General features: G+C 35.8%; 1 protein-coding gene across 1 annotated transcript in view; it reads right to left on the bottom strand.

Moving 5' to 3' along the window:
- The window catches only part of CC2D2A (coiled-coil and C2 domain containing 2A), a 342,921-nt gene that overhangs the window by 78,855 nt on the left and 243,537 nt on the right, over window positions 1–20,529 (bottom strand). Inside the window, exons 13-17 of the mRNA XM_069074941.1 lie at window positions 18,115–18,287; window positions 7,820–8,029; window positions 7,118–7,224; window positions 3,728–3,868; window positions 1,744–1,900 (exon numbers count right to left, since the gene is read on the bottom strand). Coding sequence (XP_068931042.1) covers window positions 1,744–1,900; window positions 3,728–3,868; window positions 7,118–7,224; window positions 7,820–8,029; window positions 18,115–18,287 — 788 coding nt within the window. The remainder of the gene's footprint in view (window positions 1–1,743; window positions 1,901–3,727; window positions 3,869–7,117; window positions 7,225–7,819; window positions 8,030–18,114; window positions 18,288–20,529) is intronic.

Consider the following 20,529-nt stretch of genomic DNA (forward strand, 5'->3'; position numbering starts at 1 on the left):
TTCATTCATTCATTCATTCATTCATTCATTCATTCATTCATTCATTCCCTCCCTCATTCATTAAAAAATAACAGGTACCGAAGCAACACTACTGATGGAAACATGGAGCCCTTTAGTTGCAAGAGCATTATATCCCTGGCAGCAGATGCCAAGAAGCCCCCACAGATCAATAGGGGAACAGACCATAGGGAGAGATTTCTGGAAGCAGTAGTATCCAACAGTGCGTGGGCCTACCTCCATATACAACAATGTTTATTTTCACCCTCCTTCTAGATCAAGAGCTAATCATTTTTAAAACACGGCTGAGGGGAACTGAGGTGAAAGGGTCCTGTATACAAACCTTACCCTCTACTTGCCTTCTAATGATTTTAATTAAACTGATAGCAGGCTTAGCGAGGTTTGTGGTCAGAAGTCAGGGATAGGAACATAGAAAAGAGGATAAACATGAGCTTGGGAGCAGGGCCTGTGTCATTTTTCTCTTCACATTCTCAGTGCCTAGGATGGTACCTTCCACATAGTAGTCAGCCAATCAACCACAATGGTAATAGCATCTATATAATGTCTACTATGTACTGGCACTGGGCTAAGCACTTTACTGATATTATTTTATTTGATCTTCATGGCTGGTTCATCCAAGCTATAAAGGCTGATAAGTTCTGGGTGGTACCTTCCCAGGAGAGGAAAAGGAACAAAGAGAACGAGCTTTGTTTTATCCCATTGAGGAGCTCTACCTAGTTAATTGTCCCCAAATCTATGAGCTCCTGAGAGCAGAAAATATTATTTTCCCCTTTCTTTTTAATCCCTAGCACTTAGTACAGTGACCAGCACCCAGTAGGCTTACCTGAGAAGTAGGTGCTATTACTATTCCATGTTTGCAGTTGAGGAAACTGAGGCAGATAGATATTAAGTGACTTGCCCAGGGTCACTCAGCTAGAAGGTATCTGAGGCTGAATTTGAACTCAGGTCTTCCTAACTCCAACCCCACTACTCTGTCCACTGCTTCACCTAGCAGCCCAAGCATTTATTAGGCATTTACTAAATGCAAGGAACTGTGCTAATCACTAGGAATACCAAAAAAAGGGCACCAACAGGCTCCCTTCCTCCAAGGAACTCACATTTTAATGGAGGAGAAACACAGATAACTATATTAATACAAGATATATGCAATGGAAATGCAAGGTAGTATCAGAGAGAAGGTGATTGCAGCTGGAGGGTGGGAGAGGGGGCTGGAGAGGACCAATAATAGTTTCCTGCAGAACGTGGGATTTGAAGTGATCCTTTCTTTTTTTTGCTTTTTGGATGGGGGGGAGGTAGGGCGATTGGGTTTAAGGGACTTGCCTAAGGCCACATGGCTAGTTTTGTGTTAAGTGTCTGAGACTGGATTTGAACTCAGGTCCTCCTGACTCCAGGGCCAGTGCTCTATTCACTGTGCCACCTAGCTGCCCCAAACTGATTCTTGAAGGAAGCCAGGGAAGCTGGGAGGTAGAAATGAGGGAAAGCATTTTCAGCATGGAGGAAAGCCAAAGTCATGGAGACAGGAGATGGAGTGAAGACTAGTGTTTCTGGGTAATAAAATGTAATAAGACTAAAAAACAGCCAAGTGTCAGTTTGTTAAGCGCTTGAAATGCTTAAGAATTGAATGTTTAATTTCGGGACAAGAGAAGGCCCACAGCGGCCAAGCCTGCTTACCATTATGCTTACCGTAAACTCTCACATTCCACACTGCCAAAGCTCTCTACACACCTGTGTTTTCTTCCAGGTTTTCCATTTTTGGTATGCGGTGTTATATTCTTCCATTATCTTTTCATATTCTTCCATGTGCTCTTCTAATAACTCATCTGTTTCTGCTTGAATTTCTGTTTCAAATACCTTTTCATCTATTTTCCAGTCGACTTCTTCCCTTTAAAATAATTTATAACATTTATATTTTCCCTCAAAAGATCACTTAAATTGGGTACAGTGTATTTAGTACTTTAAAATTGGAGGGGAAACTAGGTGGTGCAGTGAATACAGCAATGGCCCTAGAGTCAGGGGGACCTGAGTTCAAATTTGACCTCAGAGACTTAGTAGCTGTGTGACCCTGGACAAGAAAGCCACTTACTCTCAATTCTCCTTTCTCCTCGCCTCCCCCCCATATTAATTCAAACCAGAGCACATAATGATGTGGGTTTCTTATTAGTATGGCAAATCACTTCAAAACTTTTGAAAACTATGTGTTTGAATTTATCTGTACAACCTAAGTGATATTTCATTGCGACTGTGAAAAATATCTAGTGCTATCATAAGATCAGACCACACCAATTGTATTATTTTAGGGGCCATAAGTTCCGACTGACTCAGACCAGCTCCTACTTTGTTTTCCTTAATGCAAACCTAGCTGTTTAGCTGCACCATTCAGGGTGCTCCTCTATTCAGAGTGGGCACACTTATTAGGTGCCTAGAACTGTTAAGTCCTGGTGGATTTATAAGGATACTCAGCTCTACTGAACAATTACTAGATGTCTCAATACATACATTCACTACTTCAGTGTTTCAGATTTTGATTTAATACATCACTATTTAGATACACTAAATGCAACCTGAATTCTTTACACATTCACTCTAATCTACCAGATTTGGTGGATTAGAGTAAACAAATATTATTTAATTATGAAGACAAAAGAGAGAAATGAACACTGGTATTAAGAAGCATTTCTTCAATAGCTGTGAATATTTCTCGTTACTGAAATATACTGTATCTAAGATGACAGAGGAAACATAAGTAAAACAGAAAAATTGTAGAGAAATCTGTCATTTGGTCAACTAGCATTTATTAAACTATTTATTAAGCCTACTGGGTGCTGGTCGCTGTACTAAGTGCTAGGGATTAAAAAGAAAGGGGAAAATAATATTTTCTGCTCTCAGGAGCTCATAGATTTGGGGATAATTAACTAGGTAGAGCTCCTCAATGGGATAAAACAAAGCTCGTTCTCTTTGTTCCTTTTCCTCTCCTGGGAAGGTTCCACCCAGAACTTATCAGCCTTTATAGCTTGGATGAGATGGGAGTCACCAAAGCTTGTCATTCATTCAAAACTCAGAAGGAAAACCCCTCAAATCCTGCGCTAATGCTGTGCTGAGGTTTGCATAGAGTTTTTATTTGAAAGCAAAACATGAAAAATATCCTATGATATTTCTTCCTAATGTTGTAGAGGATAGTATATTTTACCTTTTTTTTTGCAAGTATATTTGAGGAAAAAAAACCAAAGGAATGAGTATTTTGAGACAAAACATCAATATGGCATTATTGTATCTTTCTGATCCTCCATTTCCTCATCTATAAAGCAGAGTTAATGATACTTGCTGTATCTATCTTGTAGGAGGTAAGGAAAATTCTCTGAACTTTAATGTCCCATATAAATGTGAGATATTATTATTATATATCTCAATCTTTCACTCTTCCTATGGATTTTCTGATACATAATTTACTTAAGTGGAATAGTATGCTACCAAAAAATTAAAAAAACAAATCTCAGAGCTGGAAGGAGCCTCACAGGTTAGCTAGTTTAGCACGTACCTAGCTAAGAATTCTTATAGCATCTCTAATATACAGCCTGGAAGGGAAAAGAAAACCAGAGACTTCTCTCACTTATTAACTTTGAAAGGGTTTAACGATCAATGATCATTCTCTGAAGCATATATAAAAATAGTTCCTGGTCTGTTAAGAAGTATATGTGTGATCAGAACATACTTCCTCAAAAATAGTTTTATGGGTGTGTTGGTAAACTTCTGAAAGTCTCGAAGGGATTTCATTTCTTTCCAGACTTTTATGATGGTCTTAAGCAATATTCGATCTTTTTCTTCTTCAGCATCACGTAGTCTCCGTGTTTGCCTACAAAATATACAGCATATGCAATTATTAAAAATTATGCTGGCATAAGTAAGTCCCCAAGCTCAAAAACTAATAAGAATAGTAGACAAATGAACAGATCTTCCATTTGATAATTAAATTAATTAATTTCAAAGCATGAATATAACTAGTTAATAATCCAAATTTGAAGAGGGCTCTATTTTATTCCCAGCAGTTCATAATACCTATAGTTAATTCTGCTATATTGTATAATTCTTTAATATTCTCCTTAGAGCTGTACATCATTAAAATAATAAATATACTTTGAAATTATGTGAATAAGCAGTCAGTTGCTTTGGTGAAGAAGTTTCTATGCAAGGTTGCTGTCCAAACTGGTCAAATCACAGGCCCAGATCACCCTTCCTACCATAAATATGTGCATGATGCACTTTTTCAGGGGATTAATTAGCAACCTCTAATAGCATAATATACCAAGGATGCACCCCAATAGACCATTTTCACTCAATAATTAGGTAGTAATATTTTTCTTAATGCAATATAAAATATTTGCTCTTGCCAAATTAACTTTAAAATGTGTTACTTTTTTCATCAACTTCCAGCCACAGAAACCCTCCCCCCCCCAAATATTTCAAGGAGAGTTCTGAGCAAATGAAACATTTAACTGGTGGTCTAAACAGGCAAAAAGTACTGTACTGCACTAAATACCATTAGACAAAGGAGAAGCACTGTACAGTGGATAGAGAACCATCGATTAAACTAGGATGTGTTGGGTTCAAGTCTTGTCTCTGGTACATAATAATTATGTGACCTGGGTAAGTCATATAACTCTCATTGTCTATGCAATTCTTTAAGACTCTAAGATACAAAGAATGCTTTGCTTATCTTTTTGATATCTTTGACATCTTTTTGAATCTTTGCTTATCAATCCTTTGGTGGAGGGAGTTTTCATACCTGAGAGTTCCCTACAGCAATGAAATCACAAGTCCAGGTCCTATTTCTAATAAAGGACAAGGATTTTAATTTAGTCATTTAATTGCAGAGCACATAATCATCACAAATTAGTCTTATAGTATATCTTAATATTTTGAATCAAGTGTATACAAATTGACATGAATTATTGGAGAGGAAAAGTCTCCTTTGATTTCAGACATCTAACAATTGAAAAGCAGACCATCTCATTGGGGATGAAATTAACAAGTGGGCTAATGGTCATTTGGGAACTTGGAGACTGACTACACAGCATGGACCATATTGGATACAATCAACAGAGGCATAGATTACATGTGATAAAGACCTGGGAGTTATACTGGACTGCTATCCTACACTATTCTTGTCAAGGTTTATTTAAAATTAAAATGAATCAAAGACCTAAATGGATATCCAGAGAAAGAGACATCTCACTTGTCTGGCATCAGAAGGGAAAAAGCTGATCCACAAAAATGAAATTTCCTAATAAATTTAAGAGTCAATATTTCTTTCATTTAAACTATTTTGAGTATAAATCCTCCTAAAATAGACATCACATTTCCCTGCCTTCTTTTACCAGAGCATACAAAATATAACTTAACCTTTCCTTGATGACTCAGTATCACCATTCAGAATGTCATTTGTTGTGCTGGCCTGTTATGCAGTGAGGACTTCAATGGCTATTGAGATAGTTGGATTGTTTGCTTTTATACTAAATGACCCCAGACTGTTGTGCTTTTTGAACTCTTTTTTCCAACTCTTTTGAACTCTTGTTTTCTTATATTCTCTTCCATTCCTATGAGGCTACTAGCTGCCACTTCTTACTGCTCTCTGTATGACTGAATCCAACATCCCCAGTACTTCTTTGTTGTTTCTACTTGTCTGTAGGCTAAAAAAGCAGGTAATTAAAGTTGTGTAAGAATTTTATCTAAAGCAGGAATAAATACGCTCTGAGTAAGAGTCCAAAAAGCTTTTCTGTGAATCAAGTAATTAAATGAAATGTAAAGTTTTTTTTTAGTTACTCTTAAGGTGTTTTTTAAGCTTCCTTTTTGGTTCTCACTTAAGTTCTGAATAGCTCATTTGCATGAAGGGTGAACTCTTGATAAAGCAAGGTATTAATGATATAGTAACACATATTTCCCCCTTTTCCTCTACTGAAATCCTTTTCCCATGCCTATTTGTGGTATGCAGGTAAGCTTGGGCCCTCAAAAGCTGTGTCAGCATGGTTTAAGCCCTGGCAGGTCTTGCCAAGTGAGAGCATTGAACTTGGAGTCGGCAAGACCTGAGTTCCATTCCTGCCTCAGACACTTTTTAGCTGTGTGACCCTAGGCAAGTCACTTAACCTCTTTAACCTTCAGTTCCTTATCTACAAAATGGGGGTAATAATAGTGCCAACTTCCCCAGGTTGTTTTGAAGATCAAATAAGGTAGCATATAAAATGCTTTGCAAATCTTTAAGCATCATATAAATTCTAGTTTAATACTACTGTCATTACTATTACCACCACCTACTACAATTTTAAGTATGGGTTTGTTGATAAAATGTATGTTTGTTATTGAGGACCATCCTTTCTCAATTCAGGCAATCTCATCACAGAGTTGACTGGAGACTGATTAATGTTTAGCCACAACAACTCTGACATCATCTAGTAAGTTACAAAAGGGCTTGCAGATCCTTGACATGCTTCTCCTACTTTTTCTCATCCATGCCAATATGAAGACCAACTGTGCATTTATGACCTTGTATGTCATAATTAAAATGAAGAGGGCTTACAGAGGTGTAAGCAGTGGTTACCTAATCTCACCAAACTTTCAAAGACTCCACTGGGAGGCTTGGTGGAAGGCAAAGGGAATTTGGTTGCTGCAGGCAGAAAAAAAAGTTTCCCTGAGTTGAAAGCTTGGAACAATTTCCCACCTAGACATGTGCAAATAACTATGTGGTTGGACATGCTTTATCACAAAATATAAAAGGTGATTTTTAAGTTTTATGTGCCATGTTTTTGCATAGGGCCAATTGGCAACTGTGTCTAATGAAATACAAATTGACAGACACCATGATAAAACAGAGCTGGGGGACTGGATCTATGATTTCATTTGGCAGGTATGACAGGTTAAGTGATTGAGAGGTTAAGTGATTCACCCATTATGTGTTGTAGCTGGTCCATGGAACTGGGTCTTCTTGAATTGGAGGCTAGCTCCAGGACTCATTATTTCTATTAGCTGAGAAAATTTTTTGCATTTATAGGAAGGGTCTGGAAATCCCATACAAAAAACCCCACTGACCACAAATTAACATTTTACTCACCGGATATCAAATTTATACTTTTTCATGCTTTCCTGAGCTGTGTGGCCAGGCCCATGAGTTTTGGTGAAATCAGGGTGAGTGTGTACAGCATTCCTCAGAGCATTGAGCTAACAACAAATAATGCCAATTCTGAGTTATGAACATTTTTTGAGAAAACAGTATTACCAACAAAAGCAGGTTGACTGCTTTATCCCATGAGAAAACAGAACTGAATAATGCAACATTGACAAATTAATCTCAAATTGGGACAGCCTTGGAGAAAACATGAGTCACATTTGTTAACTTGGTATGCTTTATCAGGTCATCTTATCTATTCCTAAATCTTTAAGCAGGACTTTACTAAGATCATAAGAGGGAGAAGTATGTCTATTTTCCTAATTTGTGTTCCCCCCTTGTTCTGATACATGATACTCTATCTAGTACCTTTGACATTTTAATGTGTGTACAACCAGGGCAAGGAGAGTAGAGTATTTTTTGTGCGTGACTTAGAAATATCAATGATACAGTAGTAACAACAAAATATTTGTAAATCAGAGAATCACAAGGCTGAAAGAATGTAACATTTTGAATACGGGAAGTATCCCATGTAAAGTATCCCAGAAAGATGGGTAATCTATAAAGAAATATTTTACTGTTAGAATTTTTTCCATCTTAACTCACTAAAATAATCCAGCCTAATAAAAGAGAACCAATCATAAATACCTTATCTGTAAGAAATTTTGTCTGGTTTCTCTGACGTCTTGCTAGATGTTGATCATATAACTGAGCCAATTTGGACGCTAAAACATGCTCACGGCTAAAACAGGGATGATGAGTAAATATTAATCCTGAAATGTCGATGTCCAGTTGAAACTGACCCAGAGAGTCTCCAGAACCAACAATGTACTGGTTATTGGGTACAGAGTTGACTGCCTGAGAGAGACAGAGACAGAGACAGAGAGAGAAAGAGAGAGAGAGAGAGAGAGAGAGAGAGAGAGAGAGAGAGAGAGAGAAGAGTTAAAGACCTTCCCAAAAAATTATTCTATGTTTGTGTCTATACTATACTACTGATAAATAAATATTCAGTTTACTTTCGTACAATATAATGTAGACATGCACATTGAAAAATGCTTGGGTTGTCTAAGCAAGTTGTTAGGTGTTAGGTATCTCTTAGGTCCAGGGAACAATCTGACAGTGTGAATAGTCTTTGATGCATGACTTTACCAATATACAGCTTTAATTTGTAAGGCAGCTAGGTAGCATATAGGATAGTGTGTTGGTCTTGGATTTAAATTTTTTTTTTTTTTTGCAGGGAAAGGCAGGGCAGTTGGGGTTGACTTGCCCAAGGTCATATGGCTAGTAAGTGTTAAGTGCCTGAGGCTGGATTTGAACTCAGGTCCTCCTGACTCCAGGGCCAGTGCTCTATTCACTGTGCCACCTAGCTGCCCTGGTCTTGGATTTAGGAAGACCTGAATTCAAATCTTGCTTCAGAAACTTACTAGCTCAGCCTCAGTTTCCTCATCTGTAAAATGGAGATAATAATAGTACCTACCTTACAGTGTTATTTGGAGGATCGAATGATGTAATCTGTATAAAATGCTTTGCAAAAATTAAAGTACCATATAAATGAGGGCTATGATTATTGTTATCATCATGTGCCAATCCCCTTTTCCTTCTCTATCTTCCATATTTTTCCAGTTAACTAGTGGAGGAATAAAATTTTATTATGCCAAGAAAATTCATAATAATACATCTTTTGTTTTACCTGTAAACAGAATGTATGTATATTTACATATTTATGCATATGATATACATATATGTACATATTTTACATATTTTTTGACTGCTGTTGTGATTTCAGTGGTGTGGGGGACTTTTTCATCCAGCACTGATCAATAGTTACTCTTGGATTTAGAGTCTTTGACAACTAGTAGGAACAGTAAGAGGCTAGTGACTTAACCAGGGTTGTACAGTTAATATGTATCACAGATAGAAACTGAAGCCAAGTCTTCCAGATTCTGAGGCTGGTTTGTCTTTCTCCATTGTGCTCTAATACCTCTCATTTTATTTATATACATATATATCCATAATGATGATATCAGGTATTTATATTAAATATATTTATACATTAGGTTTATATAATTAATATCTACCTATATTCACAATCAATCATATCTGTAGTTATTTAATTAATCCTTCAGAATTGTACAATTTCAGTCCTTTGTTGTGGCATGGCAATGAGCCTGAATTCTTTGAGGGATACAACAGTAGCCTCTGGCAGACCTTGAAGCTTTCTGGAAAGGCCTTGAGTACTGATTCAGTGATGAACTTTGTATCTATCCTCCAAGGGCTAGTTTAGCTAATCTCAGAAAGGCCTTTGCCCAGAAAATTTGCAATCAGGAAAATTATTTTAGACATTCGTCAATATCACTAATATTGGAGGTGTGTGGTATAATCTATGTCAGTGAGGGAATTATTTGTACTTGTACATGGATCTTTTTAAGTCTTGATGCATATATTTCATCTCTCTCTCTGTCTTTACATATGAAGCATTCAGATCCTTTTGAGCAATCATGAGGCATCAAAAAATAACTCTGCTGGAGAAAGGGCTTTTATGTTATGGGGGACATCAAAAGAGATGTTAAATATTAACTAACAATAGCATCATGAAAATGACCAAGGTAAGGAGAGGACAGTGGGGACAGGCTACACAATTTGTAAAGCAAAGTAGGTTAAACCAAGAAATTAAAGAGGAAAGAGGTCAATGAAGAAAAGAGACATGAATGACCACAAGGAAAAGTAGCTAGTTGGTGTAGGAGATAGAGCGCCAGGCCTAGAATCAGGAATACTCCTCTTCCTGAGTTCAAATCTCGCTTTGATCACTGGGCAAGTCATTTAACCCTGTTTGCTTCAGTTTCTTCATCAGTAAAATGAGCTGGAGAAGGAAATGGCAAATCACTTCAGTTTCCAAGAAAACCCCAAATGGGGTCATGAATACTCAGACATGACTGGAATAAATGAACAACAACAAGGTAAACATTACTAATATTTAAATCTGATTTCCTTTGTCTTCAAATGAACTGATTTCTTGTATGGGGTCCTAGGTCATAAGGAATGATGAAGGATCATAGATCTGAAATTGGAAAGAACCTGTGAGGACATCTAATCTAACCTGTTCATTATGGATATAAGACAGCCTAAGACCCAAAGGATGTTACATGACTTGCCCAAGATCACACAGACAGTAAGCATCAGAGTGGGATTTGAACTCTATGCACTATATCATGGTGTCTCAGATATACTCTAAAGGTGATATATAAACCAGACAGATAAAAAAATATTTTTTGTAGTAAGTTCTGCCTCTGAACATACAGCTATTCAGAGTCTTGACCAAGAAATCAAGTAGTCCTTCTTATAAGTGAATCCCCAAAGTAAAATACCAACTCAGAGAATATATACCCTTCTCAGAACCAGAAGACATCACAACCCTCTTTATTGAGTGCCTAATTAGGTTAGTACCAAAAGATGTGAAAGCCTTCCTATAAGTAAGCCTCCCCTAAGGAAGCTTCTCTTTAAGCAAGTTCCTCCCCCAATGGACTCTATGTGATTCAGGATGTATCACAACTGGGCACATAGGCCTCTTAATGGATGGGATAGATCTTATATCCCATTAGCCTTACACAAAATCAATCCACCTTTAATACTCTGTTCTTTTATTTTCCTTTTCTGTTCCTAGTCAATTTGAATAAACTTTCTCAGCATCAGGGCAACTTCTGTTTAGAAATTCAGAACTTGTGAATTTGAATTATAAACTCACTTATAAAGTCAGTCTATTTCCTACTATTTAGATGAGGTGATCTTAACTTTTCTGTGTCACGGAGCCCCTGGGTAGACTGGTGAGGTCTACAGGGTACTTTTTAGAATAATGCTTTTAAATAATTTAAGGAAATGCTAAATTTAAGTTAAAAGTGAAAATAAAGATCTAACTTTCTTCTTGTACAAGTTCACAGATGCCTGGGTATCTATGGATCACAGGTTAAGAACCCCAGATTTAGATACATCTGAGTCCTTCTCTACTGGTCATGTTCCACTTTGTGTGACAGCCACAGAAAATGTGTAATTTTCCTCCTCTAAATGAGCTTTTTTGGTTAATAAGTTGGAAAAGCAAAATGTTCTCTCATTGGTAATGTCTATATGACATCAATACTCAATTTCCCTTAGATATCAGTAGATATAACTGTGGGCAATAATATATTTAATTAACAAATGGATGTACCAATGTGGAATGTTTACAGTTCTTACTTATGGCTGCAACCCTATACTGTCTTAAAAATAACCAGGGATATGGAGATGCAGTTCTAAAACTGATTTGTGCATTCAGGGGCATTCCTCATGACTAAAGAAAGTATGTTATTTAGTTGAAGCATCCCATAACCTAGACAGAACACAACTCTCTCTAGAGGCAAACAGAAATCTCCAACTGGTTCAAAATTAGGAGGTGGTGCAATAGATGAGAGTGCCAGGCATGGAGTCAGGAGAATTTGAGTCCAAATATGGCTTCGGAGACTAGCTGTGTGATCCTGGGCAAGTCATTTAACCCAGTTTGCTTCAGTTTCCTCCTTTGTAAAATGTGCTGGAGAAGGAAATGACAAACTACTCCAGTATCTTTGCCAAGAAAACCCCAAATGGGGTCATGAAGAGTTGGACACGACTGAAACAACTCAGCTGCAATAATTATCCATATTAATAACAAGAATAACAACAAATCATGTGGTTATGAGGAAATAGATGTGGAAATAACTTTTGATAAGATATAAGAACCATTCCTGTTAAAAACACTAGAAAACTCAGGATAAATCAATCTTTCCTTTTAATGATACATGGCATCCATCTAAAGGGGCAATTAAGTGGTACAGTACAGAGAGCACTGGACCTGGAATCATAATCAGTACAAATATGGTCTCAGACACTTACTAGTTGTATGTAAAATGGGACCCACAGTATCTTTGCCAAGAAAACCTCGTGAAAAAAATCCATAGAGCCATGTAGAGGATACAGCTAAACAACTGAAAAGCAGCATTGTAACAATCTATCTATCTAAAACCAAGAGCCAATATTATCCATAATGGGGATAAACTGGAAGCCTTTCCAATAAGATCAGAGGTAAAGTGAAGATATCCATGGTCGTTATTATTATTCAGTACAGTGCTAGAAATACTATTTGTAGCAGTAAGATGAATTGAGGAAACAAGCAAGGATAGACAGAGAAGAAATAAATTATTGCTTTTTTTTTTTTTTTTGCAAATAATACAATCATTTACTTAAATATCCTAGATACTGGACTAAAAGACTAGTCAAAATAATTAATATCAGGGAAGTTTCAGAATATAAAATAAACTCATATAAACTGTTAGTATTTCTCACTATTATCAATGAAATTCATTAAGAAGAGATAGAAAAGGGGAGGCTAGGTGGCGCAGTGAGTAAAGCGCCAGCCCCGGAGTCAGGAGGACCCGAGTTCAGTTCCGGCCTCAGACACTTAACACTCACATACAAAAACTAGCTGTGTAACCTTGGGCAAGTTACTTAACCCCAATTACCCTCCAAAAGGCAAAAAAAAAAGAAGAGATAGAGAAATTCCATTTTAAATAACTAAAAAAAAAATATAAAATACTTGAGAGTCTACCTGCTAAGACACACACAGAAACTACATAGTATAAGAACGTGGGCTAGAGAATACATTCAACATAAATAAGAGGAAAAATATACAAATGAGTATTGTTTCTAAGAAGAAAAAACTTCAGATACTTCAGAAAATTTTCTGCTGTGAATTGAACTTAAGGTTCTGAATACAATTTTTGTTCAAAAAGTCATAGATTTAGAGCCAGGAGGGACTGGAAAAGTCATAAAGTCATCTAGTCCAACTCCATTTACAGATGAGAAAACAGAGGTCCAGAGATGCAAAGTTACTAATCCAAAGTCATGTGAAATAGTAAGTGGCTTGTTGACCTGATGTGAAAGTTAGGATAAAACCCACAACTCTAAATCCAGCTCATTTTCCACTGACCTTACCTTCCCATTCTTCCAAACTGATCTCACTTCAGAGTTGTTTTATCTTTTCTTTCCAAGTGATTGTAGAGTTATTGCCATTAATGTTATGTGCCCCAAATAGCAAGAATAATACCAATTGGTGCATTTTTAGAATATGAACAATGGAATTAATGAGTGGAAATAGATACAAAGGATATAAATTCATAATTATATAACATTCTCTTTGAACGATGGTTTATAAAACTATGGTGAATATGTTGTATGTGTGTGCAAGTAATCCCATATCATCCTAGACTCTAACTGGATTCTGGAACCATTCCCTCCTCCTCTTACCTCAAACTTTACCGAGGATGTCAGTTGAGATTGAATAATTAAAGTGGACCTTGGCATCCATTGGTATAACAAATTTAATACCCATGTAGATTTACATTGAGGAAAAGACACCACAAGAAAGACTGCATTTCATCCACATTTTAGGAAACACTCATGGCAGTCCAGGGATCACTTACTTTTTAATATTTGTTACGGATATCATATAGACATAGACTGGGACAACTTTCATATTTCTGTTAAGGTATCTTCCATTGTATCCTCTCTTAAATTTGGATTCAAAGTATTAAATCACATCCAGTTGTAAGATACAGCTGCCAGATTTATTTTGTTCTCTGCAAAAATGTATGTGGCCACATGTTACATTTTTAAACTTCTTATAGGACTATCTCCAGATAAACCTCAAAACTTAGACTAAACAGAAACATTCCTCTCTGATCAATTCCTTACTTGGACTAAAAGAATTCCACTTTCCACTTTCCCTGTTTGATGACTTTTTTTTTTTAAAACTAGCTGGCTTACAAATTTTATAGGAACATTTTTGGTTGGTTTTCTCAAGGCCTATTCTGTAGTACTCCAGGTATGAGTTAAAGTAACTTTCAGAATCACTGTTTTATTTATTCTTTTTCCATTTGGTTACCTAGGATACTCATATCTTACCTCATTGTACCCAAATCTACATGACCTCATATCTTAATAATTTGCTGTGATCTCAGCCTGGAGTTTAGGTCATCTAATCCTAAACTATCATTAAAAAAAAGGATTGGATTGGGACAGAGAGAATTTCTTCTTGGATGAAATGTTATCTGGGAAATATATTGTTTTGGTGCTAAAATAAAACGATTATTCAGTCTTCAATGCAAAAATGAAAAAAAGAAAAAAGCAACCTAGTCCCAGAATTGTTCCATGAGGAAACTAGTAGGTACATAAAGTGCCTCAGATACTTGTCAATATATTTACTGTAGGGGAAAGACAATACTTCCTAACATGTTTAAAATAAAAGCACTGGGAAATTACAAAATCCTTAACAGAAGAAATAAGCAAATAAAAGTGAAAAATGTTAAGAAGTTGGGAATTCAGAGTTCTCAATGGGTTTATCAGAAAGTTGAAAACCTGCACATGCTTGAAATTGATCTAGATATTGGGAATACAAATCCAGATTGGGATGCTGAAAGCAGAGCTCTTTGGAGTATTTTTAGACAATTGTAACACCAGTTGTAGTGAGCTATATTTTATATTCACTGCTTAGTATTATTCTCAAAGTCTCAACATTATTTTCTTTCTTAGATTTTTTGGTTGTTTTTCCCAAGATATATTAATTTGCATTTTCCCTAAACTGAACTTAATCCCTTCTCCAATATAAAACATTTCTTACAGTTCTTTATCTTCAATGCATTTGTTAAAGCTTTCTGATTTAGTAACAGAGATTTCATTAGTATTTTTCCATTTTCTTTCTCAAATAAGTAACAGAAAAATTAATAGAGCTGGGACAATTGCGAAACCATATTCTTGAGTGAATACTGTAGGTCAATTTGATAGTAAAGAAAGGAAGGAATCAAGGTCTTATAGTATGTGTCAAATGCACAATGAATTTTACTGATCATATGTGAGATGAATAGATTAGGGTTTCTCATCTGGTCAAACAGATTCCTGAAATGGTTGCCAAAATGTTAGTTTTCTTCAGTCTTTTTTATAGGTCCAAGACATCTCATTTGATAGCCTGAGAAAACAGGTTTAATTTCTAGCCACTTAAGGGTATATGAATCATAAGATCAAAGAATCATTTATCTAGAGCTGGATGAGATCTTAGAAACCATCTACTTCAATCCTCTCATTTTACAGGGAAGAAAATGGAGGCACCAAGAATTTAAATGACTTGTCCAAGGTCACCCAAGTAGCTAAAGGCAGAACTGGGATTCCAAGTTTAGTCTTCCCTTCATTCTGCTAAGTAGCTTTAAAATATGAGGAGTATTTGGCCAGATTTCAGGGGAGAATATACTGTCTATACTCAGGGTTAAGGGAAGAAAGAACTGAGAAAAGGAATAGAGGGAGGAAGGCATTATTTAAAAAATTCACTGCTTTCTTAATTGCAGATCTGTGAGAATAGCCTAATGATACAAATAAAAAATGGAAACAGGGGCACCAAATAATGATTGACTACTGACTCTGGAGGAAGTCATTAAAAGTAAGAGGAGCTTCCTAGAAATAACAGAGCCATGAGGGAGAGGATATGTTAGAAAAGGGTTGAGAACATACAGATTAAAAAAAAAATAGCATTTCTGTGAATGGTTTACAATGCTTTAGATTACTGACTGAGGAGAAGTTAGACTTCTTTGTAATGAAGAAACTGAGCTATGAAGAAGACTGAAAATATAATTTGGTGAACCTATGTGGAGTCTACAAGCCCTTCCTCAAACCATTCATTTCACTACACATAAAGAGTGACCCAGGTGTAGTTTTAAGCTTTAATAACTCCAGAAGTAGAAATGCTACAAATTTATAAAAATATCATTTGAAAGTTTAATTATTTATATTTTTGCACACATTTTGTGATTTTTGAATAATACATTTATTTTAACTTGAACAAGATGGGACATTCTGTCCTGTATTCCATGTGTTACAGTTCCTCATTCTGTGAGTCAGTTGAGGTCTACTGACTTGTTCTTCCCTAACAGTCCACTTGGGTTACCTGATCTATCTCCACTAGACTTTTTCTTGTTGTGTATGTATCAGAACCTTGTTCTTTGGGAGATTAAAAAAAATTTTATTTAAAGTTTTGAGTTCCAAATTCTATCCCTCCCTCTCTCCCTCCTTGAGGCAGTAAGCAATCAGATATTGGTTAGACATGTAAAATTTTGTAAAAATATTTCCTTATTAGTCATTTTGCACAAGACTTGAATAAAAGAAAAAAAAGAATAAAAGAAAGTGAAAAATAGCACGCTTCAGTCTTTATTCAATCAATAGCAGTTCTTTTTCTGTCTGTAGGCAGCTTCATCTCTGGAAGATTTTAAGACTAGAATTACAAATATAATGCTTTCTATCACTGAGCAGAAGCAGATGAAAGTTTTTACAAAGTTAGAGAATCAACTAGAGCAATGTGTAATCATATAAGTTGGGGGCTAAATAAGAAAAATATCAATATTTTAAAATTTTACATAATTAACCTTTAAAATTATCTTTCCTGAAGATTTGTAGCACATATGCTTCTGAAGTTCGTAAAGCTTAAAACTACACTTAGCCTTTTGGGACACCTTTCATGTTCAATTGTTTTCAGTCATGTCCTACTCTTTATGATCCCGTTTGAGGTTTCCTTGGCAAAGATGCTGGAGTGGTTTTGCCATTTGCTTCACCAGCTCATTTTACAGATGATGAAGCTGAGACAAACAGTGTTAAGTGAATTGTCCAGGGTCACACAGCTAGTAAGTATCAGGCCAAATATGAACTCGGGAAGATGAGTCTTCTTGACCCCAGGCCCAGTAATATATTCATTGTGCCACCTAGCTGCCCTGACACCTTGAATTGTTACTTTTATACAGAAGCTACTCACTTGAAATTCAGTATTATCCACTTGTTTAGTTATGGTTCTGAATTCAAATACTTGAAGAGCAAATTCTTCCAAACTCTGAAAAGTGATCTTTAGTATAGTATGGAACTCCACTGGTTAGTATCAGTCTAGAGTAGGCCACATGTTATTGTGGAAAGAACACTGGCCTGGTAGTCAAAAGACCCCAGTTCAAATCTTGAATCCACTACTTACTGTGGGAACTTTTAGGCAAGTCACTACCCATCTCTGAGAGTTAGTTTTCTCAACTGCAAAATGGTGGCCATTACTCCTGCCCTATCTACCTTAGAGGGTCTCTGTGAGAATCAAAGGAAATAATGGATATGAAAATTCTTTCTATATCTTAAGCACTTCATATATAGGAAACATTATTATCTCATTAAGGACTGTTATTAAATTATGATATACATTTTCTTGATCAGTTTACTGAGGGGCTAGGAGTATAGAGGCTCTGTTTCTATTTGCTGCTATTTCTACTTCATGACTAGAGAAAGTAGTTGACTCCATAAATCATACATCACTGCATACATCTCTGAATAGATTTAGAATGTCAGAATTCCTCTACTTTAGCCCTCTTTTCTTAGAGATGAAAAAATTGAGGTCTATACCAATTAAGCAATTTTTAAAGAACACACAGTAACTGAAAGAACTTGTGGCTAGAACTTAAGTCTCCTGGTTAACTGTCCAGTGTTTCTTTCCATTAAACCATATTTAAAACAATAGAGCTATTAAAAATGAAAAGTATGTGGCATATACAAATACATAAAAATGTTCATATGAAATAAAGTAAAATAAAACAAACAAGAACACAAGACTGTAAACTCACAATGATTATAACCATGAAAATATATGTATATATTTCTTAGCAAAATGTGTGATAAATGCTCATTCATTAATTATATCTTTTCCATTTTCTTCCCTAATATTTTTGCTGTTAGAGTATTTACATGTCTATGAGTGTAATGCATTGTGCCTTAAGACATGATAAAAGCTTAGTAAATAACCCAATATTGAATATTTAGTGGAAAGGAATTTTGAGACTAGTATATCTTTAAAATGTGAAACTGTTAATTACCTTTTTATATAATATTTCGAGTCCTGCTTCTATGCCTTCTTCTGGTGAGAATATTGGCGGTCTTGTAGAAAATTGTTTAATTGGATTGGGGAGTGCTAGGATCCTGCCATCATCACCAAACCATTTTCTCTCCTGTGAGATGAGCAAAGAGAAAATATTTTTATTTCTGTAATATGGAAATGATTTGCAAAATGACAACATTTCCAGAACAATTTAATGTCAACTATTCAAATCTTATGACATAATTTTTTGGTATTTCCGCTCCTAGAAAGAAAACTGCAAGTACTTTTGCCATTAAAATTTTAGTCTTGATCTGCAATCAATTTTTACTACTCCCAAATGGATTATTTTGCAAAAATGGAACAAGAACCTAAAGATAGTTCTTAACAAAACTATTCTATTGTCTGCTATAGTATAGTTATTTTGTTGTATTCTACATGTTATATTTCATTAAAGTAATATTTTCTAGATTTTAACAAAATAAACATTAGAAATACAGAAAAAGTTGCTCATGGCTAGGTTGAACCAATATAATAAAAATGGCAATACTACCTAAATAAATTCATTTATTCAGTGCCATAGTCCCACCCAAAAAACTATCAAGGGATTACTTTATAGAATTATAAAAATAATAAAATTCATATGAAGGAAGAAAAGAGCAAGCATATCAAGAGAATCAATAAAAACGAGAAGAAAGGGGCCTAATAATACCAGATCTCAAACTAAATTATAAAGCTGTAATCATCAAAACAATTTGGTATTGGCTAAGACATAGAGATTAATCAGTGAAAAGATATTAGGCATACAAGAGACAGAAACAAGCAAAGCACAGCAGCATAGTGTTTACTCAACTTAAAGATCCCAGCTACTGGGGCAAGAATTCCCTATTCAACAAAAACTGTTGGGAAAAGTAGAAAGTGGTCTGGCAGACACTAGGTATAGATCAATATCATGCCCTGCATAAACTTCAAGTGGGTTCATGATTTAGACATAAAAGGTGACGTCATAAGCAAATTAGTGGATCATGGAAGAAGTTGCCTGTCAGATCTATAGATGGAGAAGACCTCATGAACTGGAGAGATTCACAGGAGGTGAGATGGGCAATTCTGATTATATAAAATAGAAAAGTTTTACATTTTTACAGTAACAAAACCAAGAAAAACCAACAAAACTAAAACAAGAAGTAGGAAACTGTTAAAAAAATTTTAGAAAAAAATTTCTCTGATAAAAGTCTCATTTCTAAAATACATAGGGAATAGAATCAAAATTATAAGAATAAGTTAAACAGTCAAAAGATATGAACAACTTCAAAGGAAGAAATCCAAGCTTTCAATGACTAAGTGAAAAAAATGCTCTGTCACTATTAATTAGAGAAATAAAATTAAAATAACTCAGAGGTACAACCTCACAAATTGACAAAACTGACCAAAAAAAGAGAAATGACAAATGCTGAATGGGCTGTGGGAAAACGGGTACTTTAATGCATTGCCCTTTGACTGAATCCAAACTTCACAGAATAAATCCCCTTAATAAAAGGATTTTTTTCTGTAAAACTTGGGCTCAGTCAAAAGGCTGCACCCAAGAACCTAGAAGGCCACATGTGACCTCAAGGCCACAGGTTCCCTATACCTGTTAAGCCATTTCCAAGGGGAAAGCCTTTCTTTTGCCACAGGTCTGCCTCAGTATACCAGAAGAAAATATTTCAGAAGTCATATGCCTGCTATGGCCACATTGTAGTGCAAGGGTTGTGGTTTTACACATTCACCCAGTCCTCAGGAGTCCACTTTACCTGTATCTTCTCTCAAAGTATCTCTGCAGTTGATCTCATCTTTCCTCCACCTCCCAGGTGATACATATTTCCTGTCTGCTACAAGAATTTCCTATAACATTACCAACTTGAAAGACCATCTCGGTTTTGCCCCAATCATCTCTCAAGATACATGGAAATTTTAAAATGAAGATAAGTGGAAATTATAAAAATCACTAGTCACTGTTTCCCGTTACCTCTTGGTGGTGTAAGGTAGGGAAACATTCATCATCATTAGTGGAGGGAAGGGAAGAAAGAGACAGACAGACAGAAAACCCCCCTATAATTGCATAATCATGTGGATTCAGTGCAGGTTAAATGACTGGATTGAAGGAGTGGTGCCTAATGGTTCACTTTGTGGGAGATCTGTAGCAGTTGGTCCCAGGGACATTTCCTTGGCTCTGTGTTGTTCAATATCTTTAACCAATGATTTGAATGAAGCCATGCTTGTCAAATTTGCAGATGGCATAAAGATTGAAGAGACAAGTAAAATGTTGATAACATTGCATAGTACAGTGGAAGAATCACTGGCTCTGAAATTAGAGAACCTGGGTTCAAATCCCACTTCTGAAGCTCACTACCTGCATGATCTTGGGCTAGTTATTTAA

The sequence above is a fragment of the Petaurus breviceps genome, unplaced genomic scaffold (genome assembly GCF_028583685.1).
Source record: "Petaurus breviceps papuanus isolate PSGF00001 unplaced genomic scaffold, PetGlider_PUasm1.0 140, whole genome shotgun sequence".
Taxonomy (NCBI): Eukaryota; Metazoa; Chordata; class Mammalia; order Diprotodontia; family Petauridae; genus Petaurus; species Petaurus breviceps.